The 24,981-nt window shown below is 28.4% G+C and overlaps 3 protein-coding genes across 3 annotated transcripts; 1 reads left to right on the top strand and 2 right to left on the bottom strand.

Moving 5' to 3' along the window:
* Positions 1-125: 125 nt before the first annotated feature.
* Positions 126-1,231, bottom strand: OCT59_002534 (uncharacterized protein; the record flags this gene model as incomplete). Its single annotated transcript, XM_066144582.1, has 5 exons — positions 126-376; positions 450-494; positions 591-765; positions 829-1,038; positions 1,121-1,231. The coding sequence occupies 5 exons, from the start codon at positions 1,229-1,231 to the stop codon at positions 126-128; spliced, it is 792 nt and encodes a 263-aa protein (XP_065995735.1).
* Positions 1,232-4,241: 3,010 nt separating this feature from the next.
* On the bottom strand, positions 4,242-8,496 carry OCT59_002533 (uncharacterized protein; the record flags this gene model as incomplete). Its single annotated transcript, XM_066144581.1, has 24 exons — positions 4,242-4,379; positions 4,602-4,666; positions 5,208-5,238; positions 5,325-5,362; positions 5,441-5,469; positions 5,556-5,611; positions 5,816-5,855; positions 5,935-5,975; positions 6,051-6,092; positions 6,190-6,225; positions 6,302-6,343; positions 6,425-6,466; positions 6,549-6,589; positions 7,043-7,084; positions 7,160-7,201; positions 7,279-7,320; positions 7,398-7,439; positions 7,516-7,557; positions 7,635-7,676; positions 7,754-7,795; positions 7,873-7,914; positions 7,992-8,033; positions 8,112-8,153; positions 8,466-8,496. The coding sequence occupies 24 exons, from the start codon at positions 8,494-8,496 to the stop codon at positions 4,242-4,244; spliced, it is 1,092 nt and encodes a 363-aa protein (XP_065995734.1).
* A 4,943-nt stretch (positions 8,497-13,439) lies between these two features.
* OCT59_002532 (uncharacterized protein) lies at positions 13,440-14,241 on the top strand (the record flags this gene model as incomplete). The annotated part of the gene is made up of 3 exons (XM_066144580.1): positions 13,440-13,544; positions 13,617-13,727; positions 14,056-14,241. The coding sequence occupies 3 exons, from the start codon at positions 13,440-13,442 to the stop codon at positions 14,239-14,241; spliced, it is 402 nt and encodes a 133-aa protein (XP_065995733.1).
* Between the last annotated feature and the right edge of the window lie 10,740 nt (positions 14,242-24,981).

Raw genomic sequence — 24,981 nt, 5'->3', positions numbered from 1 at the left:
CATTATCACTATCGTTATATTCGCCAGTAGTAACTAACTTAATTATGACCCAGTCGACTCCTGTCGAAACAATACCATACATTACATCTTCACGCAAAGCCTCATTATATGTGCGTTTCTTTTTATTACGCTGGGACAAAGCATGTAATTGGATCAGTAACAACTATAATCGTGTCTCCAATCTTGATAACCCAATCCACTGGCCCTTTACCATGACTTCCAGATAACTCGTATTCTGGACATACTTTCACTTCACCATCATAACAAGAGGCAACGCCATGAAGAACGGAAGAAATAAATTCGCGCCTTGTTGCTTCGTTTGCACTAGTGACGTGAATGCAGGTCTTATGCTTCATTCCAAAACGTGCTCCAATATCTTTTCGTAATTAGCTCTGTCAGCTAACTCTCCATCGAACCTGGAGAGATCAATATAACTATCGGCTGTTAACCAGAATAACGTCTTGATTTGTCCACGACGAAAAATGGTTGTTGTGCTATAAAATACCCAAATTAATTTTTGTTAACGGTATAGTAATTTATTCTCAAAAAAAAAAAAATATCCAAAAGACGCTTCGCAAAACAATACTTACACGTGTCTACGACGATTGGAAGATCTATCTTGAATCCTTGAGTCCAGATTATACTCGCCAAATCTTCATCATCAACCAAACAAACAATTTCTTTTCCAATGACACACTCACGATTTATAACGATATGTTCATCCTCTGTCCCATCCGGAAATGTGAAACATGTGCGAAGCCGAGACTTCAAAGCTGATAAGGTTATTTGCCCACAGGTTACTGTCCACTGAAACTTTTTTTACCTTACGACCATACGTTGCGGTGCAGTGAACTTCCTTCGTCTCAACAGGACGCTGTACGATGATATGTCAGCTGGCTGGAAAGTAAAATGTTTGCTAATCTTCGAAAGAGGTGAAAGTTCCTCGCTACCAAGGTCCTCCTTGATATTAGCATTAATTTTTGTGTTGACGAGCTCAAGTTTCTTGTTTTCTTCGAAGGAAATGTCGACTTTCCATAACTTGAGTTTATCTGTAGCGAAATTATCGAACTCAGGTGCTTTTTCTTCTTGATAGCGTCCTTAAGATGCCAACAGTCTTAACTTTGTTAGTATCAATATCAACCGGGAAAGCATTTTCGGACAAAAAATAGTGTAACGTTCCGGAGTGATACTGGGCATTAATATTTTTTATGTCGCACAAGCATTGCATCATTTCACGTGATCCGCTTCTCGATATACTTTATTTATGAAATAAATCATTGCCGAATCAACTAACACAAATACAATAATATATGCGATTATAATAAGCACCTATCGCGTTACATTTCATTACTGGGATAATATGAATATCTTTTTTAGAAGGTTGTTCAAAGATATTAGAAATTGGAGACAGTTCTGCTCCCTGAGTCTAAGGTTGCAGGTGAAACTCAGCAAATTAGACAATTGTTGAAATCGAAACTGTTTAAACTGTTTTGCCAAAAAGTTAAAAATGTGAAATTGCGAAAAGTTTAGCAAATGTCGAAACTTTATAAAGTTTAGACATATTTGTATTATATCATATCAGTGGGTTTGTTTCATTACCTATAATTATTGAATTTTGTTATATGAATAAAAATAAATGTTGTGAAGTTAATGCTTAGTATGATGTGCATATATCCTAAAAAAAAAATTTCAATTTTATTTTCAGCCAGAATTAATATAATTCGGCTGAACTTAATTCTGGCTGAAACTTTATAATATTATTTGTGTCAGAAAAAAATGAACATAAAAGAATATGTATTCTGTGAATTATATGTTACATCGTGCTGCAGTCTTTGATAATATTAATGGGCTAAGTGTAAATAAAAAATTGATTATCCAATTGCAGAATCATGTGTAAGTTTGCATCACATGTTATTTTCTTTATTTCAAAAATTTTTTTTAATGCTAATTTCAAAATAACAAAATGGAAGAAAATAGCACTTATCCAACAAATCATTTTATTAAACTTTATGATAAAAAAGAACTTTGTATTACAAAATTATAAAAAAGAAAACATATCCTCTTATTAACCAACTTCATTACACCAGAAATTTAAAACATCCAATTCCTCACAATTATATTGTTAAAATTCAATATGAAAAAGCAAACTATATTGTAAAATGTTCAATTAATTATGTGAAAGGAAAACCTTTATTTATTAAAGTCAACTTTGGAGCAAATTTTGCGATAGAAGTACATTTTTTAGAATCTTCAACAAAAGCTGTTTGCAAATACTATCAGGTATATTTAATAAATTTTATTTATTATCAAATGTTAAATATAAATGCGAAAACAAATAATTAGAAGATTAAAGAAGCTACTAATAAAGGAAAAATATTTGGCCCTCTACTTTTAGTCTTTTAAAAGTTACTTTGTGTTGAATAAGTGTGTAAGTTAGTGTCATTAAAATTTTAACCTTTTAGTAAACTTAGTGACATCATAAAATGCTGAAAGATGCTATGCTTATTACAATATATTTTGAATGATGTTAAATAAGAAAAGGAAAATATATTCCAAGTAAAATTTAAATCTTATAATGATTTATATGATATTCATTTTGGGCAGTTAGATACAGTAGCTCACAAAGTAATATATTACCTTGAATATTTAATTTTAATCTTCACAGGTAAAATGATGTTTAACTGGCAATCATGTCGATTTGAATATATTGGTCAATCCAGCCTTCAATATGTAAAATAAAAAGCAATCGGTATTAAAAGCAAATCAGCTGTAAATCAGATAATTTACCAATTAATGTTTATTATTGATGTTGAATATTGCAATTGATATTTATTTTTAATCGTTTAATAATATTGAAAATTTTAACTGATAATTATTTATATATTTAGTAATAATTTACTTTATATTACATGTCAAATATATAATATTGATTCAATAAACATAAAATATTTTTTTTTTACTCTCAAAGGGTACAGTAATAAACATAAAATAATGCAATTTAAATAAAGCAATGTAAAAAAATTACATGTGAAATCGTCTTTCTATTGGAATTACAGCCATATATGTAACCAGATTTCTTTTACCTACTTTGAACTTAGCAAATATAAATCGGCTAAATATATTGTGCATTGGTATAATACAGTCTCTACCGATATCATAAAATTCTTTTCTCCAGATTTTTACATTACAACTATTAATATCATCATCAACCTGGCAATAAAATCTCATTTGATAAGATGGAATGAAAAAAAACTACCTTACATACGCTACATCAGCAAGTTTGAAAAGTGTTGATTTACACTAGTATACGTATTAATCAATACCAGCTAGTTGTTTAACACGTTTTACAATATTAATCAATACCCGTCACAGGTCGAACAGATGTCATTGTCGCAAAATTTGCCTGGAATTTTTCTGGCAAATTGAGAATTATCCCGGTAAATTGGAGTAAATTGTGTTACAATTTTGGGATAATGGAGGTCTTACAATTTAGCAAATTTTATCAAAATGGCGCCAATCCTACAGAATTCCTAATTCAAATGTTAAGAAATTTTTCAGTAAATTATCATTAAATTGTGGGAAATTTTAAGTAAATTTTTAGTAATATTATGTAAACATAATGTAAATTGTGTAAATTTTAGGTAAATTTTTAGTAATTTTATGTAAACGTAATGCAAATTGTAGTGAATTTAGTCAAATATTTAGTAATTTTATGCAAACATAATGCAAATTGTAGTGAATTTAGTCAAATATTTAGTAATTTTATGCAAACGTAATGCAAATTGTAGTGAATTTAGTCAAATATTTAGTAATTTTATGCAAACGTAATGCAAATTGTAGTGAATTTAGTTAAATTTTTAGTAATGTTATGTAAACGTAATGCAAATTGTAGTGAATTTAGTCAAATTTTTAGTAATTTTATGTAAACGTAATGCAAATTGTGGTGAATTTAGTTAAATTTAATTTTTAGTAATTTTATGTAAACATAATGCAAATTGTGGTGAATTTAGTCAAATTTAATTTTTAGTAATTTTATGTAAACGTAATGCAAATTGTGGTAAATTTAGTTAAATTTTTAGTAATATTATGTAAACGTAATGCAAATTGTGGTGAATTTAGGTAAATTTTTAGTAATGACGCTAAATTTACCAAATTTGAAATAAAAATTGTCAAAAATATTACATATATTTTAATATTTATTATATAATCCATTAATATCCCTACATATTCTTTCTACACCCTTACTGTTCTTTTTCTTTTTCTTTGGAGATTCTCTTAGAAACATTATCATGAATATGTTCTTGTTCTTGAGACGATGGTTTGGATGATGATTTTTTATTTGTTTTTTTTGATTGATCACGCATGTTGTCAATAACTTCCTGCAATTCATCAAATGCCTCATTGTTTTTGTTTGTAGATTTTTTATTTTTTGAAATTCTTTTTGATGATCGTGTTTGTTAAGAAGTTTTCCTTTTCGGTAGTAATGATGGGGGTTTTTGCGGTGTTAATAGTAGGGTGTTGGAAGATTGTTTAGATTATTTGTTTAATCATCATCCCGATGTCTGTGATAATAATATTTTCTCTTGCTCCAGCTCGTTTACCTCATCTTTACCCTCTTCTTCTTCATCAGATTCAGCATTTATATCTAATTTATCGACGTTGAGACCTTAAAAGAAAAATTTTAAAAATTTTCTAAAAATTCCGTTTCATAAAAAAAAAAGAAAACAGTAATACCCAATTACCATAACTTTGTTAACTTTGTTGACTTTCATCGGGAAATTTTTTGGGGAGCAGATCTGCGCAGATTTTCAGAAATTATATCTGCGCAGATCTTATACCCTGGCGCAAAACATTAAAGGAAAAATCCAATAAAAAACTGTGCAGATTTTAAAAATAATAAAGTTCTGCGCAGATTTTTAAATAAAAAACCTTCGAAATACCTCAGCAATTTTTTTCGGTAAAAATCTGCATCACAATAATACAAATTAATTTATTGCATTAATTACTAATTTATTTACATAATCAAAATTACTTTTTTATTATTATTATATATTAACAAGTTTACAAATACAATTGAAATCTATTACTATCATTGCTATTTATCATCTCTTTACTGCACATTTACATGTTGTTAATGGTTTGGACATTGTTCCAGTTGGTTCAATTCCAACAAACAACCAAATAAAATAGAAAATCAAAGTTATTACTTTCGAAATGTTTGACACGAAATCTCAGGATCTAAAAAATAAAGTAAAATGAACGTTAGTAGAACGTTCGTTAAAGAAGAATAAAAAAAAAAATTATAAAGAATTTTGAAGATATACCTTCAAATTCTTTCGTCCAGGAGCCAGAGAAAAAAACCCTACAGAAAAAAACAACCGAAACGTTAGTAAACGTTTCGCAAATTAAAAAACATGAAAGAATTTCAAAGGAATTTTACCTTCGAAATTCCGTCTAGAAGCCGTAAACCTGCAAAAAGTAAAAAGAAAAGACAAATGAAACGTTAGTAAATGTTTTGTTAAACATTAAAAAAAATTAATTTCGAAGGTAAATACCTTCGAAATCCTGAAAAAATCTCCAAGTCTGGTTCGTCTAAAGAAGCCCGGCGTTCCTATATAAAGAAGAAAGAACGTTAGAAACGTTCTTTGAAAAAAAAAATAAATTTTAAAGTTTCGCAACAAGAGTTGCGAAACTTACCATTTACCCGTTTCAGGAACCTTGGAGTACCGAAACCTACAACAAAAAAGAAAAACGAAACGTTAGCTAACGTTTCGTTTAAATAAAAACAAAAAAAAAACAGAATTTCGAAGATTACCTTAGAAATTCTGTTCAGGAGTGTCCAGAGAGCCGTGTTCCTACAAAATACAAAAATGAACGTTAGAAAATGCTTCGTTAAGTATAATTATTAAAAAAAAATTTTTTTGAAGGTTTTACCTTCGATATGGAAGACCAAACTCATTTTCGGCTTCCTTTACCTAAAAAAAATAAAATACGAACATTAGTTAACGTTCATTTAAATAAAAAATAAAAAAAAATTTTGAAGGTTTTACCTTCGATATGGGAGCCCGGAATTCGTTTTTGGATTCCCTTGCCTAAAAAAAAAGGAAATACGAACGTTAGTTACGTTCATCAATAAATTAAATAAAAAAAATTTTTTTTTACGAAGATTTTACCTTTGTATGGGAAAACCTTTGTATGGGAGTCCAAGTTTTCGGCTTCCTTTATCTAAAAAAAAGGAAATACGAACGTTAGTTATGTTCGTCAATAAATAAAAAAGAAAAAAAAATTTCAAAGGTTTTACCTTCGATATGGGAGTCCAGAACTCGTTTTCAGATTCTCTTGCCTAAAAAAAAAGAAACACGAACGTTAGTTAACGTTCGTTAATAAAAATATTAAAAAAAATAAAATTTTTGAAGGGTTTTACCTTCGATATAGGAGTTCGGAACTCGGTTTCGGATTTCCTTGCCTAAAAAAAAAAGACGAAACATTTGTTAACGTTTTGCTAAATAAAAATATTAAAAAAAATTAATTTTTTTGAAGGGTCTTACCTTTGATATGAGAGTCCAGAATTTATTTCGGATTCCTTTGCCTAAAAAAAAGAGACGAAACATTAGAAACGTTTCGTCAATAAATTAATTAAAAAAAAATTAATTTTCGAAGGTTTGTTTTACCTTCGATATGGAAGTCCAGAACTTGTTTCGGCTTCCTTTACCTGAAAAAAAAGAAACGAAACGTTATAAACTGAACGTTTTGTTAATAAATTAATTAAAAGAAATAATTTGAAAGTTTTACCTTCAAACAGAACTTTCAAATGGGTCCAGAACATACCTTCAGCGTTCTGGACCTATAAAATACAAAAACGAACGTAACTAACGTTCGTTAAAGTTAAATTATAAAAAAAAAATATTTCGAAGATTTTTACCTTCGAAATAAACGTCCAGAGCTATTCTTCAGTGTCCAGGACTTATAAATATAAAAACGAACATTAATTAACGTTCGTTAAATAAAAATATAAAAAAAAATTCAAAGGTAAAACCTTTACCTTCAAAATAAGAGTCCAGAGTCGTTCTTCGGCGTCCAGGACCTAAAAACATGAAAAACGAACGTTAATTAACGTTCGTTAAAATAAAATTAAAAAATATTTCGAGGTAAACTTTACCTTCGAAATAAATGTCCAGAGCTGTTCTTTGGCGCCCAGAACCTATAAAATGTAAAAACGAACGTTAATTAACATTCGTTAAAATAAAATTAAAAAAATATTTCGAAGGTAAACTTTACCTTCGAAATAAACGTCTGGAGCCGTTCTTTGGCGTCCAGGACCTATAAAACGTAAAAACGAACATTAATTAACGTTCGTTAAAATAAAATTAAAAAAATATTTCGAAGGTAAACTTTACCTTCAAAATAAATGTCCGGAGCTGTTCTTTGGCGCCCAGGACCTATAAAACGTAAAAACGAACGTTAATTAACATTCGTTAAAATAAAATTAAAAAATATTTCAAAGGTAAACTTTACCTTCGAAATAAACGTCTGGAGCCGTTCTTTGGCGTCCAGGACCTATAAAACGTAAAAACGAACGTTAATTAACGTTCGTTAAAATAAAATTAAAAAAATATTTCGAAGGTAAACTTTACCTTCGAAATAAACGTCCGGAGCCATTCTTTGGCGCCCAAGACCTATAAAACGTAAAAACGAACGTTAATTAACATTTGTTAAAATAAAATTAAAAAAATATTTCGAAGGTAAACTTTACCTTCGAAATAAACGTCTGGAGCCGTTCTTTGGCGTCCAGGACCTATAAAACGTAAAAATGAACGTTAATTAATGTTCGTTAAAATAAAATTAAAAAAATATTTCAAAGGTAAACTTTACCTTCGAAATAAACATCCAGAGCCGTTCTTTGGCGTCCAGGACCTATAAAATGTAAAAATGAACGTTAATTAACGTTTGTTAAAATAAAATTAAAAAAATATTTCGAAGGTAAACTTTACCTTCGAAATAAATGTTCGGAGCTATTCTTCGGCACCCAGGACCTAAAAACATGAAAAATGAACGTTAATTAACGTTCGTTAAAATAAAATTGAAAAAAATATTTCAAAGGTAAACTTTACCTTCAAAATAAACATCCGGAGCCGTTCTTTGGCGTCCAGGACCTATAAAACGTAAAAACAAACATTATCAATATTCGTTAAACAAAAATATAAAAAAAAATTTCAAAGGTAAAGGTTTTACCTTCGAAATAAAAGTCCGGAGCCGTTCTTTGGCGTCCAGGACAAGAAAATAATAAACCGAACGTTGGACAACGTCCGGTATATAAAAAATATTAGTTTTGAAGTTTTACCTTCGAAATAGAGTCCAGAACTGGTACTTTCAGCGCTCTAGACTTACAAAAAAAAAAATAAAACGAACTTTAGCTAATGTTTCATTAAATTTTTTTTTTTTTTGAAATGGAGTCCAGGACATACCTTTTGTGTTCTGGATTAATAAAACGAACATTTTCTAACGTTCGTTAAATAATACTAATATCAAAGTTTGAAATAGAGTACCTTCGGCGTTCTGTAAAATGTATTTTTTGAAGGAGATAAAGGAGTCCGACATCTTTTTAGTCCGAATCTCCTGCATGTTGCAGATTATATGCCAAATGTTGGACGAATTTGCCTTAAAGACTCTGAACCTTGCAAATAAATTTTTTTTTTAAAAAAAAAATTTCTCTAATAAGTTTCAAAGCTTAAAAAACTATAATAGAAATATTTTTTCTTTGGAATCTTTAACAGATTATTTCCTAAAAGGTGTTGTAGAAAAAATTATTTCACTTCTTTAGTAATAAGTGTTGTAGAAAAAATTATTTTTTTAAAGTCTTGTAAAGTTTTTTTTTTAAAGAGTATTGTAAAAAAAATTAAATCAAGTTAGAGTTAATCAAAGTTTAAATATTAAATCAATGATGAAATTGCAGATCGAATTGATATTTTAATGAAAAAAAAGCAAAAATCTGCAAAATTGCAGACTTCTGCATAAATTTCACATAAAAAAAAGCAGAAATCTGCAAAATCGCAGATTACTGCAGAAATTCATACATAAAAAATTGGAAACTTGCAAAATTGCAGATTATTGCATAACTTTATAAAAAATAAAAAGCAGAAATCTGCAAAATCGCAGACTTCCGCATAAATTCACAAAAAAAATGCAGAGATCTGCTAATTTTACAGATCTCTGCAGTTCTGCATCTTAAAAAATTTTCCGATGTACCAGTTATCATTATTTGATCGTTATATTTAGGCTGAAATGAAGTCTATTTTGAAAACCATTGATGAAACTTAAGGACTAGATTACAATGAAATGTTCAATAGCATGAAAATCTCAAGATTCGTCGTAAGCTAGTCCCTGAATTGTGTTCAGCCCTTGCTCCGTGTTTTCCCGCTTTGAATAAGTAACTTACAAAATGGTTGGGTTGTCTCCACAAGTCTCGTCGTTCTCATCAAAGATTAATGGATAGGGGAAAGCCGATGAAAATAAACACTGGGTATACTTAAATAATCGAGTATATGACGTTAGTAATGATTTATAATTATTATACTGAATTTTATTCCGATTATGTATTAAATTTTATTCAAATTATAATGTATTTTAGAAGAAAATCCGCTGAATTAGAGGTGCGCTTTGGATGAATCTGGTCAATCCGTCATCCGGATGATCACGTGACGGATCAATCCGGATTAAAAAAATCGGATCATCGGATTATCCGCGGATTGACCAGATTGATTATAATTCCGGCTGGAATTAAGTAATCGGCATGGAATTATCCTTTTTAGGGTATGAGTAACATTATACAAATCCAAAAAAAGCAATTTTGTTTCCCAGCAAAAATGAAATTTTGGGTTTCACAAGAATCCTAAAAAGGAAATTTTTCGCCGATTATTTAATTTCAGCCAGAATTTATGATTAGGTATTTAACTGTTATCACGTGACGCACGGGTATGTCAATCGTTTCCATTTTTGGCAATACCCGTTCCACAAAAAACCAGTTTTTCTAAATTTAGTTTCCGGTCGTGTAACATAAAATTTCCAAAAAAGGAGGTCGTCTAAAGCAGAGCAGAGTCACGTGACTTAACCAATTATTACAAGCCACAAGCAGGACCCCGGATATCTCCAAAACAGGTCATAAGTCACACTTTCGGCAGATTGGCCCATTTTTCAGGAGCTCAAAAAATCGTTTTTTGTAAATATCTCGGCATCCAGTGGTCCAATTTTGATGAACTTTTTTTTAAATTGTAGAGCTAAATGAGGGCTACAAAATAAAAAAAAGTTCATTAAAATTGAATTACTGGATGCTGAGATATTTACAAAAAACGATTTTTTGAGTTTCAGCAAAAAGGGGTGTTTTTGGCCAAAAGTCCATTATGACCTTTATATTAGATATCCGGGGTCCTCCACAAGCCACGATGTCAAAAAAATTTTTCCATGAAAAAAATTTTTTTTTTAATCGTTCATATTAAAAAAAATAAAATAAAACTAAAAAAAACCATAAAAATTTCGCAAAAAAAATCATGAAATTTTCATGAAAAATAACGAAAAAGCGAATTTTTCTTTAGAAAAATTATTGAAATTTCAAAAAATACCATGAAAAAAAACAAAAAATACCATGAAAAAAACGAAAAAAATCAAATTTCAAAAAAATAAACCACCAAATTTTCATGAATATTTTATTATAATTATTTAAATTGTATGATAATAGGATTTAAAGAGGCTTCTAATGTAGAAATAAAAGCCTTTGTTCTCTCAGCATTACCCCCCTCTTCAACACTCCAGTATCTATCGCGGACTCTTTCAGTCAATTCGAATACAGTAAGTTTTTGACTTTCAGCTTTTTTTTGTTGTTCTGTTTGTACAAACTCTATCACTAATTCACGATGTTCATATACTTCAAACCCGCTCTCCTCAAATATTTTCTAAAACATTCTCCATACATCAGTAGTTAATAATTTCACGTCTCCATACATATATTCGTAAAAAATATGTTTGCACGGTAACAAGTATCAATTGTGAAACAAACAGTGACAATCAAGTAAAGTCAAACCCGGTGCACCTTTACCTTTCTCCAATCTATCCATTACGGCACAGGCCTCTTTAATAAGTAGATGTTGAAATGGTAAGGGGAATTTGTGAATCTCCTCAATAATATCCTTTTCTACACCATAAGCTGATACTTTTTTGACACGAAAGTCGAAAGCGGCACTTTTGGAATCAGATTGTTTTTTACAATCAATGGCAACGATATTATGGACGGCACCTAAGATGAATGAATAAACAAAAAGTGAGTGTCTGAGTAAGTTAATAAGCAAACGTTACATAGAAAATTCGTATTATTATGTAATTACCTTTAATATGGAAAAGAAAAAAAAAATTGCAAATTTTATAGATTCAAAAATCAAAATAAGAGGCGGAAGGGTGGAAAAAACAACAAAAAAGTAGAATTTTACCAATTAAACCATGTAAGGACGATGTTTTCCTTTTCAATTCACTGTGGTAAGATTCTAACGGATTTGTGGAGGTGACTTGCAAAAGCAAAGGGAATGTTGGTGCGCCCACAATGCCCATTGTTATGTATTTCTCATGTAATTCCTTCTAATATAATTCTGAATAGTAGGAACAGGACAGTTGTTAATAGCTTCTTGGATCAGTTTTTCGCAACCGATCTTTGTCCTTTTATGCATTGCCGCGATCATAACATCACGGGGTTTTTTTTCATGAATTTTCGACATCCACGTCCGCATAATATGTACAACACAAAGTAATACTTTACACTCTTGCTTACCGGCGTTTACACCAGGAAAAACAATTTTAATACTTTTAAACTCAACACTACTTTGATCAGATAGGATGTAGCGGGGAGTCCAACGGCAATAGCTGCGAATTTTTTTTAAAGCTTCTGCAACAGTGTCACTATCCTCACTGCTCACAAAAAAGTGCACACCTATATTCCAGCATCCGTAAGTGTCGCGAACGTACAGTGTAAATAGACGCCAATCATATCTATTTGTTTTATGGGTGGAATCAATTAGAGTCAACCATCCATGATTCTCAAGTTTCTCAAGTTGCTTGGGGTGTGCAAAAACAATGCCCTTAGTAGATCATTGATGGACACGATAAATTTCAACTTGATATCCTTGCTCTTTTAAATATGATACTGATTGTGAAATATCTAACTTTAAATCAGAATTGCCAACGAGATGAACTTCCATAGGTCCACGAACTTTATACTTAATGTTCGTTACTTCCTTGCGCTTCAATTCTTGTGCACTTGCACCAAGACCTAATTCAATCGTTGCATATTCTTTAACGGCAGCAGTAATTGCCAGAGGCAAATAATTTTTGACAGCTTCTTTTTCCACTAAAGTTCGAATAACTTGAGGACGTTTAAGCCTATCAACATCTAACAATGAGTGTGTATGGTTGGAAGAGTCTTTATAACGTCCAACTTTAACTATTTTCAACAAGACTAACCATTCAACTTTAATTTTAGCATGACATAATCCAGATGGTCTTGTCTTCGTTATTCAGCGTTTTTCATTAGAAATATTTTCTTTTTGTCGTGTACTAGAGTCTCGATGCTTTGTAAAATGGCAAGTAAAGATCTTCCAAAAGTTTCCATTTACTTGTTTATATGAAGTCCATTGTGTCCATATATTTGAAACTAATGGCCTCCAATTTTCATCGAAATCCTCCATTTGAACTTCCAAAGAGCAATTTACATCAAAAAGGAGATTCCACTTTTCTTCTGAAGTGATATTTGTCATTTGCGCGGCAACCAAAGTGGTAGCGGAAGTATTAATCGAAGAGACAGACATGACAACAAAAAAGACAGAAAAAATGTTTAACTTAACTATTAATTTATAAGTTTAATATTAGTGAAAAGAAAAAGGACTAAATAAAAAAAACTTACAAAAAAAACAAAAAAAAAAATATTTACAATATTTTTTTTGAAATACGTGAACTTAATATGAAAATAGTACAATACTATTCATAAAACGAACAAAAGGACGAGGGAAAAGGTTTACATGATTTGTAAATCCTAAGGCTTAAAAGAAAGAAAGAGCCTGATAAAAAAATTTTTTTTTAAAAAAATAAATATAAATAAACAGCCGTGTGGCAGTGCAAATACGTGGCGTATCACGTGACTCTGTTCTGCTTTAGACGTCCCCTAAAAAAGGAAATTTTTTTGTTGATCCCGTATAGGATTGATCAGATATCCAGTCATCCATCCGGTCTATTTGACGGATTCATCTGATCAATCTGAATCCGCCTATTAGACGGATTGATCCTAGGATGACCGGATTGACCAGATTCGGAGCCTACCTCTACGCTGAATGAAGGCGGTAAAGAGATTATCTAGTTTTGACGATGAACAGATAACAAAATATGATAAGCATAGATTACTAAAGATGTTATCCAATCGCTTATTTCATTCTCCAGAAATAAGCGAAACAGACGAAGACCCAACAAAGTCCATAATCGCTATTTACGACTATTCGTGGAGATCTGATAAGGTTAGAACTTCTAAATCTTGATTTTTCAGACAAATCGCTGGATTTAATTTTTATATTTTATTGTTTCTTCAGCTTAAAAATTTGCTACAAAATGTACTCGATGTACACTCGTCAAATAAGGTAAAATTAATACGTGAACGTAGATATGATGACGAAGTACAAAAATATAGTACCCTAGCCATGGTGAAAAAAAAGTGACTGACACGTGACTTTTGGCCTGCATTACGGCGTTATACACTAACACGTGAAAATAACCGGTGAAGAAAAAGGGGTGACGAATAAGTTTTTACCTACTTAAAAAAAACTAAGTCCCTCAGATAAATATAAAAAGTGGAAATGCGGTGGGGTGTGACAGTTATGATGAATAAAATGCAGTCACGTGTCAGTTACTTTTTTTTTGCCATGGCTAGGGTTGTAACAAAAATATGACTGACCACATCCGTCGAATGCTCCCAAATGGTCTTATATCGTACAATAATAAGATTTAATATTCAATACTGATATTGATTAGGGTTTCAATACTGAATATGATGAAAAAGTAGAAGAAGTTAGTAGAGAGACAATACCAGCAACTGGCAACACCACCGAAAATGATGAAGACCATAACAAGGAAGGAGAAGAAAAACCATTAAAATCAACGGTCAGTGACAATCATAATAATTCAGATTCTGATTTACATATGGACAACGCGCAATGAACAAATCTGAATTAATTTGGTAGAAAACTTTCTTTTTTTCGTTAAAAATCTATATATATATATAATTAATATTCCAAATTCTTAGTATTAGAATTTTCCTTAATTCAAAATAAATTTGTCTTAATTCAGAAAAAAATTAATTACAATTCGAAATAAATTTACTGCAAATTTATCGCAATTCAGAATAAATTTAGAATAAAATTTACTGCAAATTTACCACAATTCAAAATAGAAAATTTACCGCAATTCAGATTAAAATTTACTGTAATTCAGATTAAAATTTACTGTAATTCAGATTAAAATTTACTGCAATTCAGATTAAAATTTATCCCAATTTATCAAAATTTATCATAATTCAGAATAAATTCACTGCAATTCGGTAAATTTATGAATATATTTTTTTAAACAATTCGAATTAAAAATACTAAGCAATTCGATATTCTGATCGGTATCAATCAGCCTGCCAATTGGAACTTTGCCTAAATTAATAAATCGGCCATCTTTATCACCAAATTCAGCCTAAAATCAGACATCCGATTTCTAGCTGATTTGGACTATTTCGACTAGTGTATTATGTAATACATATAATTTAAGCTTATGAAACATAATTTTTGTTAAAATGTGCAAATCTTTATGAAAATCTTAATTTTGGCTAATTCCACAAATTGGCAAATATAAGCAGTATTAAGAAAAATTCACAAGAATTTTCCTTAATACTGCTTAATTTTTAAACTAAAGTCTTAATACTACTAAATTAGTTAAATTAGAATTAAGCAGTATTAAGAAAAATTCGCATGAATTTTCCTTGATACTGCTTAATTTTTAAATTAAAATCTTAATACTACCGTATATAGCGGGCCACAGTACCCTGGGTATATTGCAAAAATCGGGGGTTAGATCCTGTACCCCCGGGTACCAAACAAAACCTAAAAATTCCATTTTTTGCGAATATCTTACGATCTACCAATCCAATTTGAGCGATCTTTTTTTTTATTTTGAAGTGCTCAATGAGAGCTATCAAACAAAGAAAAGATGGCTCAAATTTGATCACTAGATCACGAAATAATTGTAAAATATCCCCCAAGTACTATACAATTCTATGAAATTTTTCAAGAGGGGTACTATGCATAGGGGGTACTATGGCCCGTGATATACGGTAATTTATAAAAATGATTTATAATTGAGTTTTGAATTTAGTATTATCAATCAAACTTTGAACTTAAAAATTAAACAGTATTAACAAAAATTCTTGTGAATTTTTAATAATTGTGATTTTACATCAGTGAGTTTTTGGGTAGTATATATTAGTGGATACTAGTATTGTTTGATGCTTTAAAGTGTAGAAAAACTTACGTCAAATAAATAAAAATTGGCAAAAAAATCAGATAGCCAATTTTTGGCTATATTTGTCCGATTTGTAGCTTTTTGTAGCTGATTTTTTAGTACGAATTGACAAAAATTGGATATGCCAATTTTTAAATTGCATATTCAAATCAGATTGCTGATTTTAGCTATATTTGTCTGATTTGTGACTTTTTACAGCCATATTACCAATTTTTAACTACATTTTTCAGTTTTTTCACTATATAAAAAAATTGTATATATATTATGAAATATATATTTTTATAAAAAATTATATTGTAATATTGAATTAAATTTTAAAAAATATTTTATTAAGCAATACTAAATAAAAAACTAATCTTAAATAATTAAATTTTAAACAAAATACATTTACTATATAATTTAATAGCTTCTATTAAAGGATATAGGTGAATTTCATAAGGTAATGGTAGGGCATAGGAGCAATCTTATGGATGGGGAACTGGTTTGGAGTTTTAATAAATTAGTTATATAACAGATGTTTATATATTCTTACATATAATTAATAAACTCACAAATTGCACTACCTTGAAAAAAAAAATATGTAAATTTATTTATGATAAAATACGTATCAATACAAATATATTATCTAATGTAAATTCCTCTTATTATAATTGGATTGCCGCAGATTTTTAAGCGATCAATGTACTAAATTTCCATTGACAAAACGCTTTTGTGACACAACCATAACAAGGTGGGAATGTGATTTTTGACAATCTATACATGCCACCCAAATTATTTTGGACTGCTGTAATTATAAGTAAAATCCCAAATTCAATTATGGCATTTCAAATTATTTTGGCACTTTATATAGTAAATTATATATAAATTGAATGAATTATGACATCCCAAATTATAATTATGGCATCCCAAAATAATTTGGGCAGCATGTATATGACAATCACTTAATTGATTTTTCTACGCGATAATTATATTAATATATATTTGTCTAATGTAAATCTATATAATTAAATAAAAAAAAAAGTTTTCGAATATTCGAAAACAATTATTTCTAAAAAATGAAAGAAATGTTTAATCAGTGAAAAAATCAAAAAAGATGGCAAAGTTTTGCAATGAAACTCACCATTTTTATATATCAATGCTCCTAATTGATGTCTTGAAAGTCCTAAACCTCACTATAAAAAATAAAAGAAATATTAGAAAATGTTTCAAACTAAAAAGAAATAAAAGTTTCGTAATATGAAACTTACGATCCAACTATTCCAATTATCCCAAGCACCTGATTTGAAACCTACAAAAATAAAAAGAAACCATTAGTATAATATTAAAGTCTGTCAAAGTTTTGCAACATTTTGTTGTGAAACTTACCTATTATTATCCGCAATTCAAAATTCGAAGCCTAATAAAAAAAAAATAATGGCAATGTCAGTAAACATTTTCTAATTAAAAAAAATAAAATAAATGGAAGTTTTGTAACGAAAAATGTTACAAAACTTACTATTATCTGAATTTCCATATTCCCAGAAATTAAACCTACAAAAAAGAAAAACATTCAGTTAAAACATCTCTTAAAGAATAAAACAAGAAAAACAGAAGTTTCATAATAAAATGTATGAAACTTACCATTTTCCAAAAGTCCAAGTCTTGGAGATCAGCTGAACTTACAAAAAAAGAGAAACATTCAGTTAGAACATTTCTTAAAGAATAAAATTAAAAAAAATAATTAAAAAAATGTAAGATATCAAAACTTACCATATCGGCATATCCAAGTCTAAAGCCAAAAGAATCGATACCTACAAAAAGAAAAGAAAAATTAAAAAAAAAGCAATTAAAAAAAATGTAAATTTCAAATATCGAAACTTACCATATCGGCATATCCAAGTTCCAAAGCCAAAAGAATTGATATCTACTAACCTACAAAAAGAAAAGAGAAAATTAAAAAAAAAATAAAAAAATAAAAATAAAAAAACGTAAAGTTTTATTTGAAGCTTACTGATTCTTTGAGTTTTCCGTTCTTCAGAATCACTCGAACTATAAAAAAAAATACAAAAACGATTAGTAAACCGTTCGTAATAATAAAAAAATAAAAAAAAGTAAAAATTCGTACTGTACCTTATGAATCTTTAGATTTTTTGTTTTTCAGAAGCCCATCCGAACCTATAAAAAAAATACAAAAACGGTTAGTAACCATTTATATAATAGAAAAAAAATAAAAAAAAAATAAATCAAATTTTGTACTCGTACTTATGAAACTTGGTTTTTTTGTTCTTCAGAAGACACCCAAATAGTCAACCCTATAAAAAAAATGAAAAGAATGGTTATTAGTAACCATTTATAATATTTTTTTTTAAAAAAAAGAAAAAAATTAAACCAAGATTCATATATACTTATAAATCTTGGTTCTTTTCCATTCTTCAGAACTAGAAAGTCCGCTCAAAACCTAAAAAAAAGTAAAGAACGATTATTAGTATAAATCGTTCATAATATTTTTTAAAAAAAAAATAAAAAAAAATAAACCAAGATTTGTACTTATCTTACGAATCTTGGTTTTTTGTTCTTTAGAACTCAAAAGCCCATTCGCTGACCTAAAAAAAGAAAGAAAAATGAAACGTTAATAATGTTTCCAACGTTTTTAACGTTTCGTTAAAAAAATGAAAAAAAAACAATAATTTGAAATGTTAAAAAATGTTTCGTTAAAAAAAGAAAAATAAAAAAATCAGAACATTAACTAACATTCTGATTAAAAAAAAATAAAAAAAATTATATTATAAAATGTTAAAAAATGTTTCGTTAAAAGAAAAAAAATAAAAAAATCAGAATGTTAGCCAACGTTCCAATTAAAAAAAAAATGTAAATTAGAACATTAGCCAATATTCTGATTAAAAAAATGAAAAAAAATTAATATAACGAAACGTTAAAAAAAGAAAAAAAAATGTAAATCAGAACATTAGCCAATATTCTGATTAAAAAAATGAAAAAAAATTAATATAATGAAATGTTAAAAAATGTTTCTTTAAAAAAAGAAAAAAAATGTAAATCGGAATGTTAGCTAACGTTCTGATTAAAAAAAATGAAAAAAATTAATATAACAAAACATTAAAAAATGTTTCGTTAAAAAAAGAAAAAAAATGTAAATTGGAATGTTGGCTGTTTCGAGCGATTAGAGAAATTAAAAAAAGTTATTAACAAAATGTTAAAAAACGTTTCTTTAAAAAAAGAAAAAAAATGTAAATCAGAATGTTAGCTAACGTTCTAATTAAAAATATGAAAAAAAAGTTATTAACAAAACATTAAAAATGTTTCATTAAAAAAATAAAATAAAAAATTAATCGGAATGTTAGCCAACATTCTGATTAAAAGAAATGAAAAAAAAGTTAGTTGCAAAACATTTTTTAACATTTCGTTAAAAAAATGAAATAAAAAATTAATCGGAATGTTAGCCAACATTCTGATTAAAGAAATTAAAAAATAAATATTTTGAAATGTTAAAAAATATTTCGTTAAAAAATGAAAAAATAGTTTTGCAACGTTTTGTTGCAAAACTCACCAAACAACTTTTTTCCATAAAAGGCTCATATCTCCAGAATTAATAACCTTATATTACGGAATTTATCAAATTATTTACATTTTCTGTGAATGGATTCGTGAAGGCTTATTTTTATGGAATTTTTACAGAAATAACGGATAAAACTTTTATAGGAATAAAAGGAAAGGGAGAAAGGGAAGAACGAAAGGGAAAAGAATGAAATAAAAGGAAAGGGAAATAAAGGGTAATGGAAAAACGAAAGGGAAGGGGAAAACGAAGGGGAGAATAAAGAGGTAATGGGAAAACGAAAGGGAAGGAGAGAATAAAGAGGAAAAGCAAAAAAAAATTAAGCTTTGCTAAAAAAAGCTTAATTTTTTTTGTTATATCGCAGTCCGCAGCGGTAATCTAATATCATGTTATACACGTGATATAGAGTACATTACGGCTATTATAGTATTGCTGAAATGATTTTTTTTTAAATACTAATTTTAATAAGTGTATATTATACTTAAATTAAATAGTACAGTAGTTAGATCGTGAGATATGATATTGTAAATTTGAGGCAGGGCCGATGATTTTTTGTGGTGCTAAAAGGTAAATTTTGTGTGTGATAAAAAATTTTTTTGTGATTTGCGGTGATACCAAATTTTTATAAATTATGTGTAATTTTGTGGCGCATTTTAATAAAATATGTGAATTTATGTGTGAAAAAAAATTTATTTTATTTATTTCTTTATTTATTTGTAATTGATCAATTAAAATACAACATATTAAGTTGTTTTAATGACTCTTCAGATAAACTTTGACAATTAGAATCTAAAAGTATATTATATAAAGAAAAACTACATTCCACTGCACAGCTTGAAATTGGTAACCAAATATAGTCTAATGTAATGCTAGAAAGAATTGGCAAACGAACTGATAAACTTTTCCAATAATTATCTAAATTAGTTTCATCCAAATTTTCATTAAATTCCAACCCACAATATACTGCCTATTCACATAATAGACCGTTAGAAGGATTATCAAGTTCCATAATTGCTGAATAATGACGAATATCCTTTTTTTGAATATTTCCTAAATGAATATATTGTGGGTTAAAAACCTGACATGCATTAAAAAGTGAGCGTGCAGGATGATTAGGAATGTAAGCTGAAAATTTGTCATGTGCTACTTGAAAAGCTTGACGAAATATTGGGTAAAAATCATTAGGGTTAAATAAATGTTGTTGAATTATGTTTTCAATTTCAGAACCAAAATGAAGTGCAGTAATATTTGATTCAATAAATGCTGTAAATTGCTGTAATCGGCCTTCAACAAAAGGAAAAACTGGTTTGTTTTGTTGTTGAAAAAAATCCAAATCCTGTACAAACTCTTTGGCAAAAATTGAAATAAAGTAAATATAAATTGTAATGATGCCAATATCTCGTAAATTTTGTGATGTTGTGTAAATAGTTTTTACTGTTTCATTTTGTGATTCTTCTTCATATTCACGTCTAAAAAAATCAGCCCAATACTGGATGTGATTTTTTGCATAAAAAACTATTCAAAACCAACTATTCCACCGCGTTTGATTTGGAAGTGGAATTTTGCGAGAAGAATTAATGCCATTCATTTTAAGATGAGTTATATAACAGTTCCTTCATGCAGATGATTTGACAAATGATTCCTTAATTTTAGCTAAAAAAGTCTTTAATGGTAAAAATTGTGAGAAATCTCTCCAGGTTTCTCTAATTACATTAAAAATATTCATTATAAAGTTCGCTAATATGTAACTCACTTTTAATTAAAAAAATTATGCAATTCCTTACCCAATAAGATTTAAAATATATGCTGGCATGGCATATGAATTAATTGAGGCATAACTGGCTTTAAAACTTCACGATAACATTTTTTCATATACGCGACTTAATCAGATAAAAATAAACATGAAATATTAAGAGATATATTGTAAGAATGTAAAATGGGTGAAGTGTTTGTTCAATAGTTATGTTGTTAACCCGTTGTAAAAAATTAACAGAAACCAGTTTTGTATCTTGGCGATAAGCAAAAAGTGTATTAACAACACTACGTGCACAATCATCACTAAGCTTATCCATTATAATACAAACAGGTTTTGAATTAAAAATTGAAAGGAGAGTTTTTGTACGATTTTTAAAAACAGAAGGCAAATACAATTGATGTAATGTTGGAGCTTGAGGAATTGCTTCTCCTTCTTTAAAATATTTTTTAAAAAAAGGAAGGAGATAATTAATTTTTTCTAGTGGAATATTTGCATTTGCAAATGTTTAAATTAAACTTTCTACAATTTCGCTTTTGGATTTAACTGCAAATAAAGTTGTTTCTAAACTTTGCTGACTTTTTTTTGTTTTTATTAGCTTCATAGATTTTTTTTTGCGCTAGGTGCTTTTTTCCTAAACAATAAGAATCTACTGTTGACTTATATCTCCATTCCACAGAAAGGTCGCAATAATTACAAAACAAAAGACTATTTTCAATACAAAAAACATCTAGATGTTCTTTAATTCTTGTATAAATTGTTACAGCATTAGCTTTATTAGTTTTAGCGCATTTTCTAAATGACATTTTTAAAGTAAAAGAGATTTTGATTATCGAAAAATATTTTTTTGTGATTTTATATATAACCCCTAAGAATTTTGTGATATTATGCGGTGATTAGGAGTAATAAATGTGTTTATCACATAATTTTGTGAGTTATGTGAATTTCTGTGAAATGCCGAATATCATCAGCCCTGGTTTGAAGTAACCGGTTCAGTTCTTAAGGTGAGTAAAAATAAATAAATAAATATAAAATATATACATGTAATTATATATATATATGCGTTAATATACATGGCGTTGAACAACAATGCATAATGTATTGAACTATACATTAGAGTTGAACGACACATATATTAACATCATGCGTTAGTATACTCCAGTATACAAATATTGATTAATATTGTAAATCGTGTTGAACAACTTGCTAGTGTTGATCAACGTGTATACTGGTGTGAATCAACACTTTCAAAACTTGCTGATGTTGGCTTTATTCTGTATGCAGTGACGTTGCTAAAAACTTTAATCACATATGGTTATCACTGGTAAAAAAATGATTTATCCTACACATATCTTACACATATTGGGTACTTAAAATGTAGAAAATCATACACAAATAATACACATATCATACACATATCGGGTACTAATATATATATCATACATATATCAGGTACCTGATAGGTATACTATATATATAAGTACCCGATATGTGTATGATATGTGTATTATTTGTGTATGATTTTCTACATTTTGAGTACCCGATATATGTAAGATATGTGTAGGATATGTGTAGGATAGACCATTTTTTTACCAGTGTATGTGTTTGTCACGTGAATATACTTAGAAAAATTTTACGAGACTCTCAACATTTCCTATTGACTATGATCAATAACAATATTAAAAATGATTATGATTATGTTTCTCTCATAAATATTTTATCGATTGATGATTTATGGGATTTAACTCAAGATAATTTTTATTTAACATTTATTGATCTTATCAAAGGATTTATTCCTTTAACTTTGTCTAATTATCTTAAATCTTTGTCTCTGAATGATAAATAAAGTCGTTCATGCTATTACAGTATTGGTGAATTGCATAATTTTATATATAATGAAATAATGAATAATATCTGGAAACTACGTTGCGAACTTCAAGTTGTGTTGGAAAAAGGTTTTTCTATTACTAAAAAAAAAAATTAGATAGTCGTTCTAAAAATTTTGTTTCTTCTTCTTTTGTTTTTATTAATAATACTAACTTTTCTAGTTTAGATTTTATAGAAAATAGTTTAAAATCTTTATGTAATAATATATATTTCAGTGGAGATATTTTGGGTTTTATGCTGCACATTAACTACGTGTCTTTTATTAACTTTATTATTAATTCTTTTAGTTTTTTTAATAAGTGGCCTTATTAGCAAGCACTTGATACAGGATTGGTCTGAATAGTCTTATATTAGTTTAGTTGGTTTTACTGGTGATAAGGCTATTTGGGTAGTGTGTTTTACTTTAAATTCATTATGTATCATTTTTTATTTATAACTAGTATATAGAATTTAATAAAGTTTAATAAACAACGCGCAGCTTCAATTTGAAGTCACTTTGCCATAAAAAAAAAAAAGAAACTTTTCAGAATTTCCTTTTTAGTTTCGGCAGGCAACCTTAAACTATACTGATAAGGATAAAGAAATAAAATTATTCATTTCTCATGAAAAAAAATTGCTAAATTTGACCTGACCACCTAGAAAAAAAAATTTATTTTCAAAAAAAAATTTAGCCGATTCTTAGAAGATGATTGGTTGATTTAATAAATTTTTTGCTCAAATCATCAGATCATTCAGATGGAAAAAAAAATTATTTTTTTATAATTATGATTGGTCAAAACCAAAATCACATGACCAAATGAAATAAATTTTTTTATCTTTTCATAACATTTACATGTTCTGTCCGGTCATGAGAAACGAATAAATTTATTTACTTAGCCTAAAATAATGTTGTAAGGAAAATTTTAAACAATAAATAAGATTTTAATTATACGAAAAAATCAAAAAATTTTTTTTATTCATATAATTTAAATATATTAAAATCTAAGAATACTAGTGCTAATAAAAAATACACTGCATACTATAATTACATTTGATTAATTGATGTAAATCTTAGAAAAAAAAAGAATATCAATGATATTTCTTGTAAAAACAAACAGAAATACCCTGTTTTAAGAACCTTTTTTGTATTAAAAACTACAGCAAGAACTCTTAAATGGCAAGAAAACTAAAACAAACTAAATTAGGCGTTAAATACCTCAAATTAAGAATATTAGAAAAAATAGAGTGGTGGAATGTTGGTAGTACTTTTAAAATAAAAAACTGCAAAACTTATAGGTAATAATAAACACTAGTATGTTTGATTATTATCAGTTTAAAGCATATAGAATAAATGCTGCCTTAAGTTCAATAAAAAAATTATTTGATGTAATAGCCTTTATTTACTGATTTTCTACACACAAGTTAGTGCGACAGTTTTAACAGATACAGTCGACTTCCTTTATAGGCACCTCCCATATAAGAACTCCCCTCCTTAAGGTACACATTTTTTAGTCTGAATTTTTTTATATATAAAATACCCCTTTTATAATCACTTTATTAGTTATAAGTACAATCACACCAAACGTCGGTCCCATATTATAGTAAATATATGTAAAATTCCCCCTGCATAAACATCTTCCCCAGTATCGCCAGAAAATTTTTTCACCTCCACGTGACCCTAAATAATTTGTCACCTGTGTCATATCCCTCCACTTTCTCATTTTTTATAAGTATTCTGGGGACTTAGATTTTTTTCAGTGTCTAAAATCCTATTCGTCACACATTATTTGACACATGGTTAATTTCTTAATTCCAGCCAAATCTCATAATGCCGGCCAAAGTCACGTGGGGGTGAAAAAATTTTCTGGCAATACTGGGGTAGATCTGCATAAGCACACAAATCACGTGATTTATAAAATAACTGTGCGTTTCATTTTATTATTTTGTTGTTTTACCATGAGGAAAAATTTAAGTTTTTTATTTTTCAAAAATTCGATAGTTTTAAATATATTTTACATATAAACTTTTTTACTTAATTATTTTATATATATACTGTATATATATATATAATCACGTTTACTTAAAAATTTATATATGTGTGATTATATATTTAACCCTCACCAATAGGCACACCTCATTATAATCACACCATTGGATGGTCCTGAGGGGTGTGATTGTAGAGGGGGCTGACTGTAATCAATGAATATTTTACACAAGTCACAGTTAA

This window comes from Rhizophagus irregularis, chromosome 10 (genome assembly GCF_026210795.1).
Source record: "Rhizophagus irregularis chromosome 10, complete sequence".
NCBI lineage: Eukaryota > Fungi > Glomeromycota > Glomeromycetes > Glomerales > Glomeraceae > Rhizophagus > Rhizophagus irregularis.
Note: the sequence above shows the minus strand (reverse complement) of the source record. Positions and strands in the feature narration are given on the sequence as shown.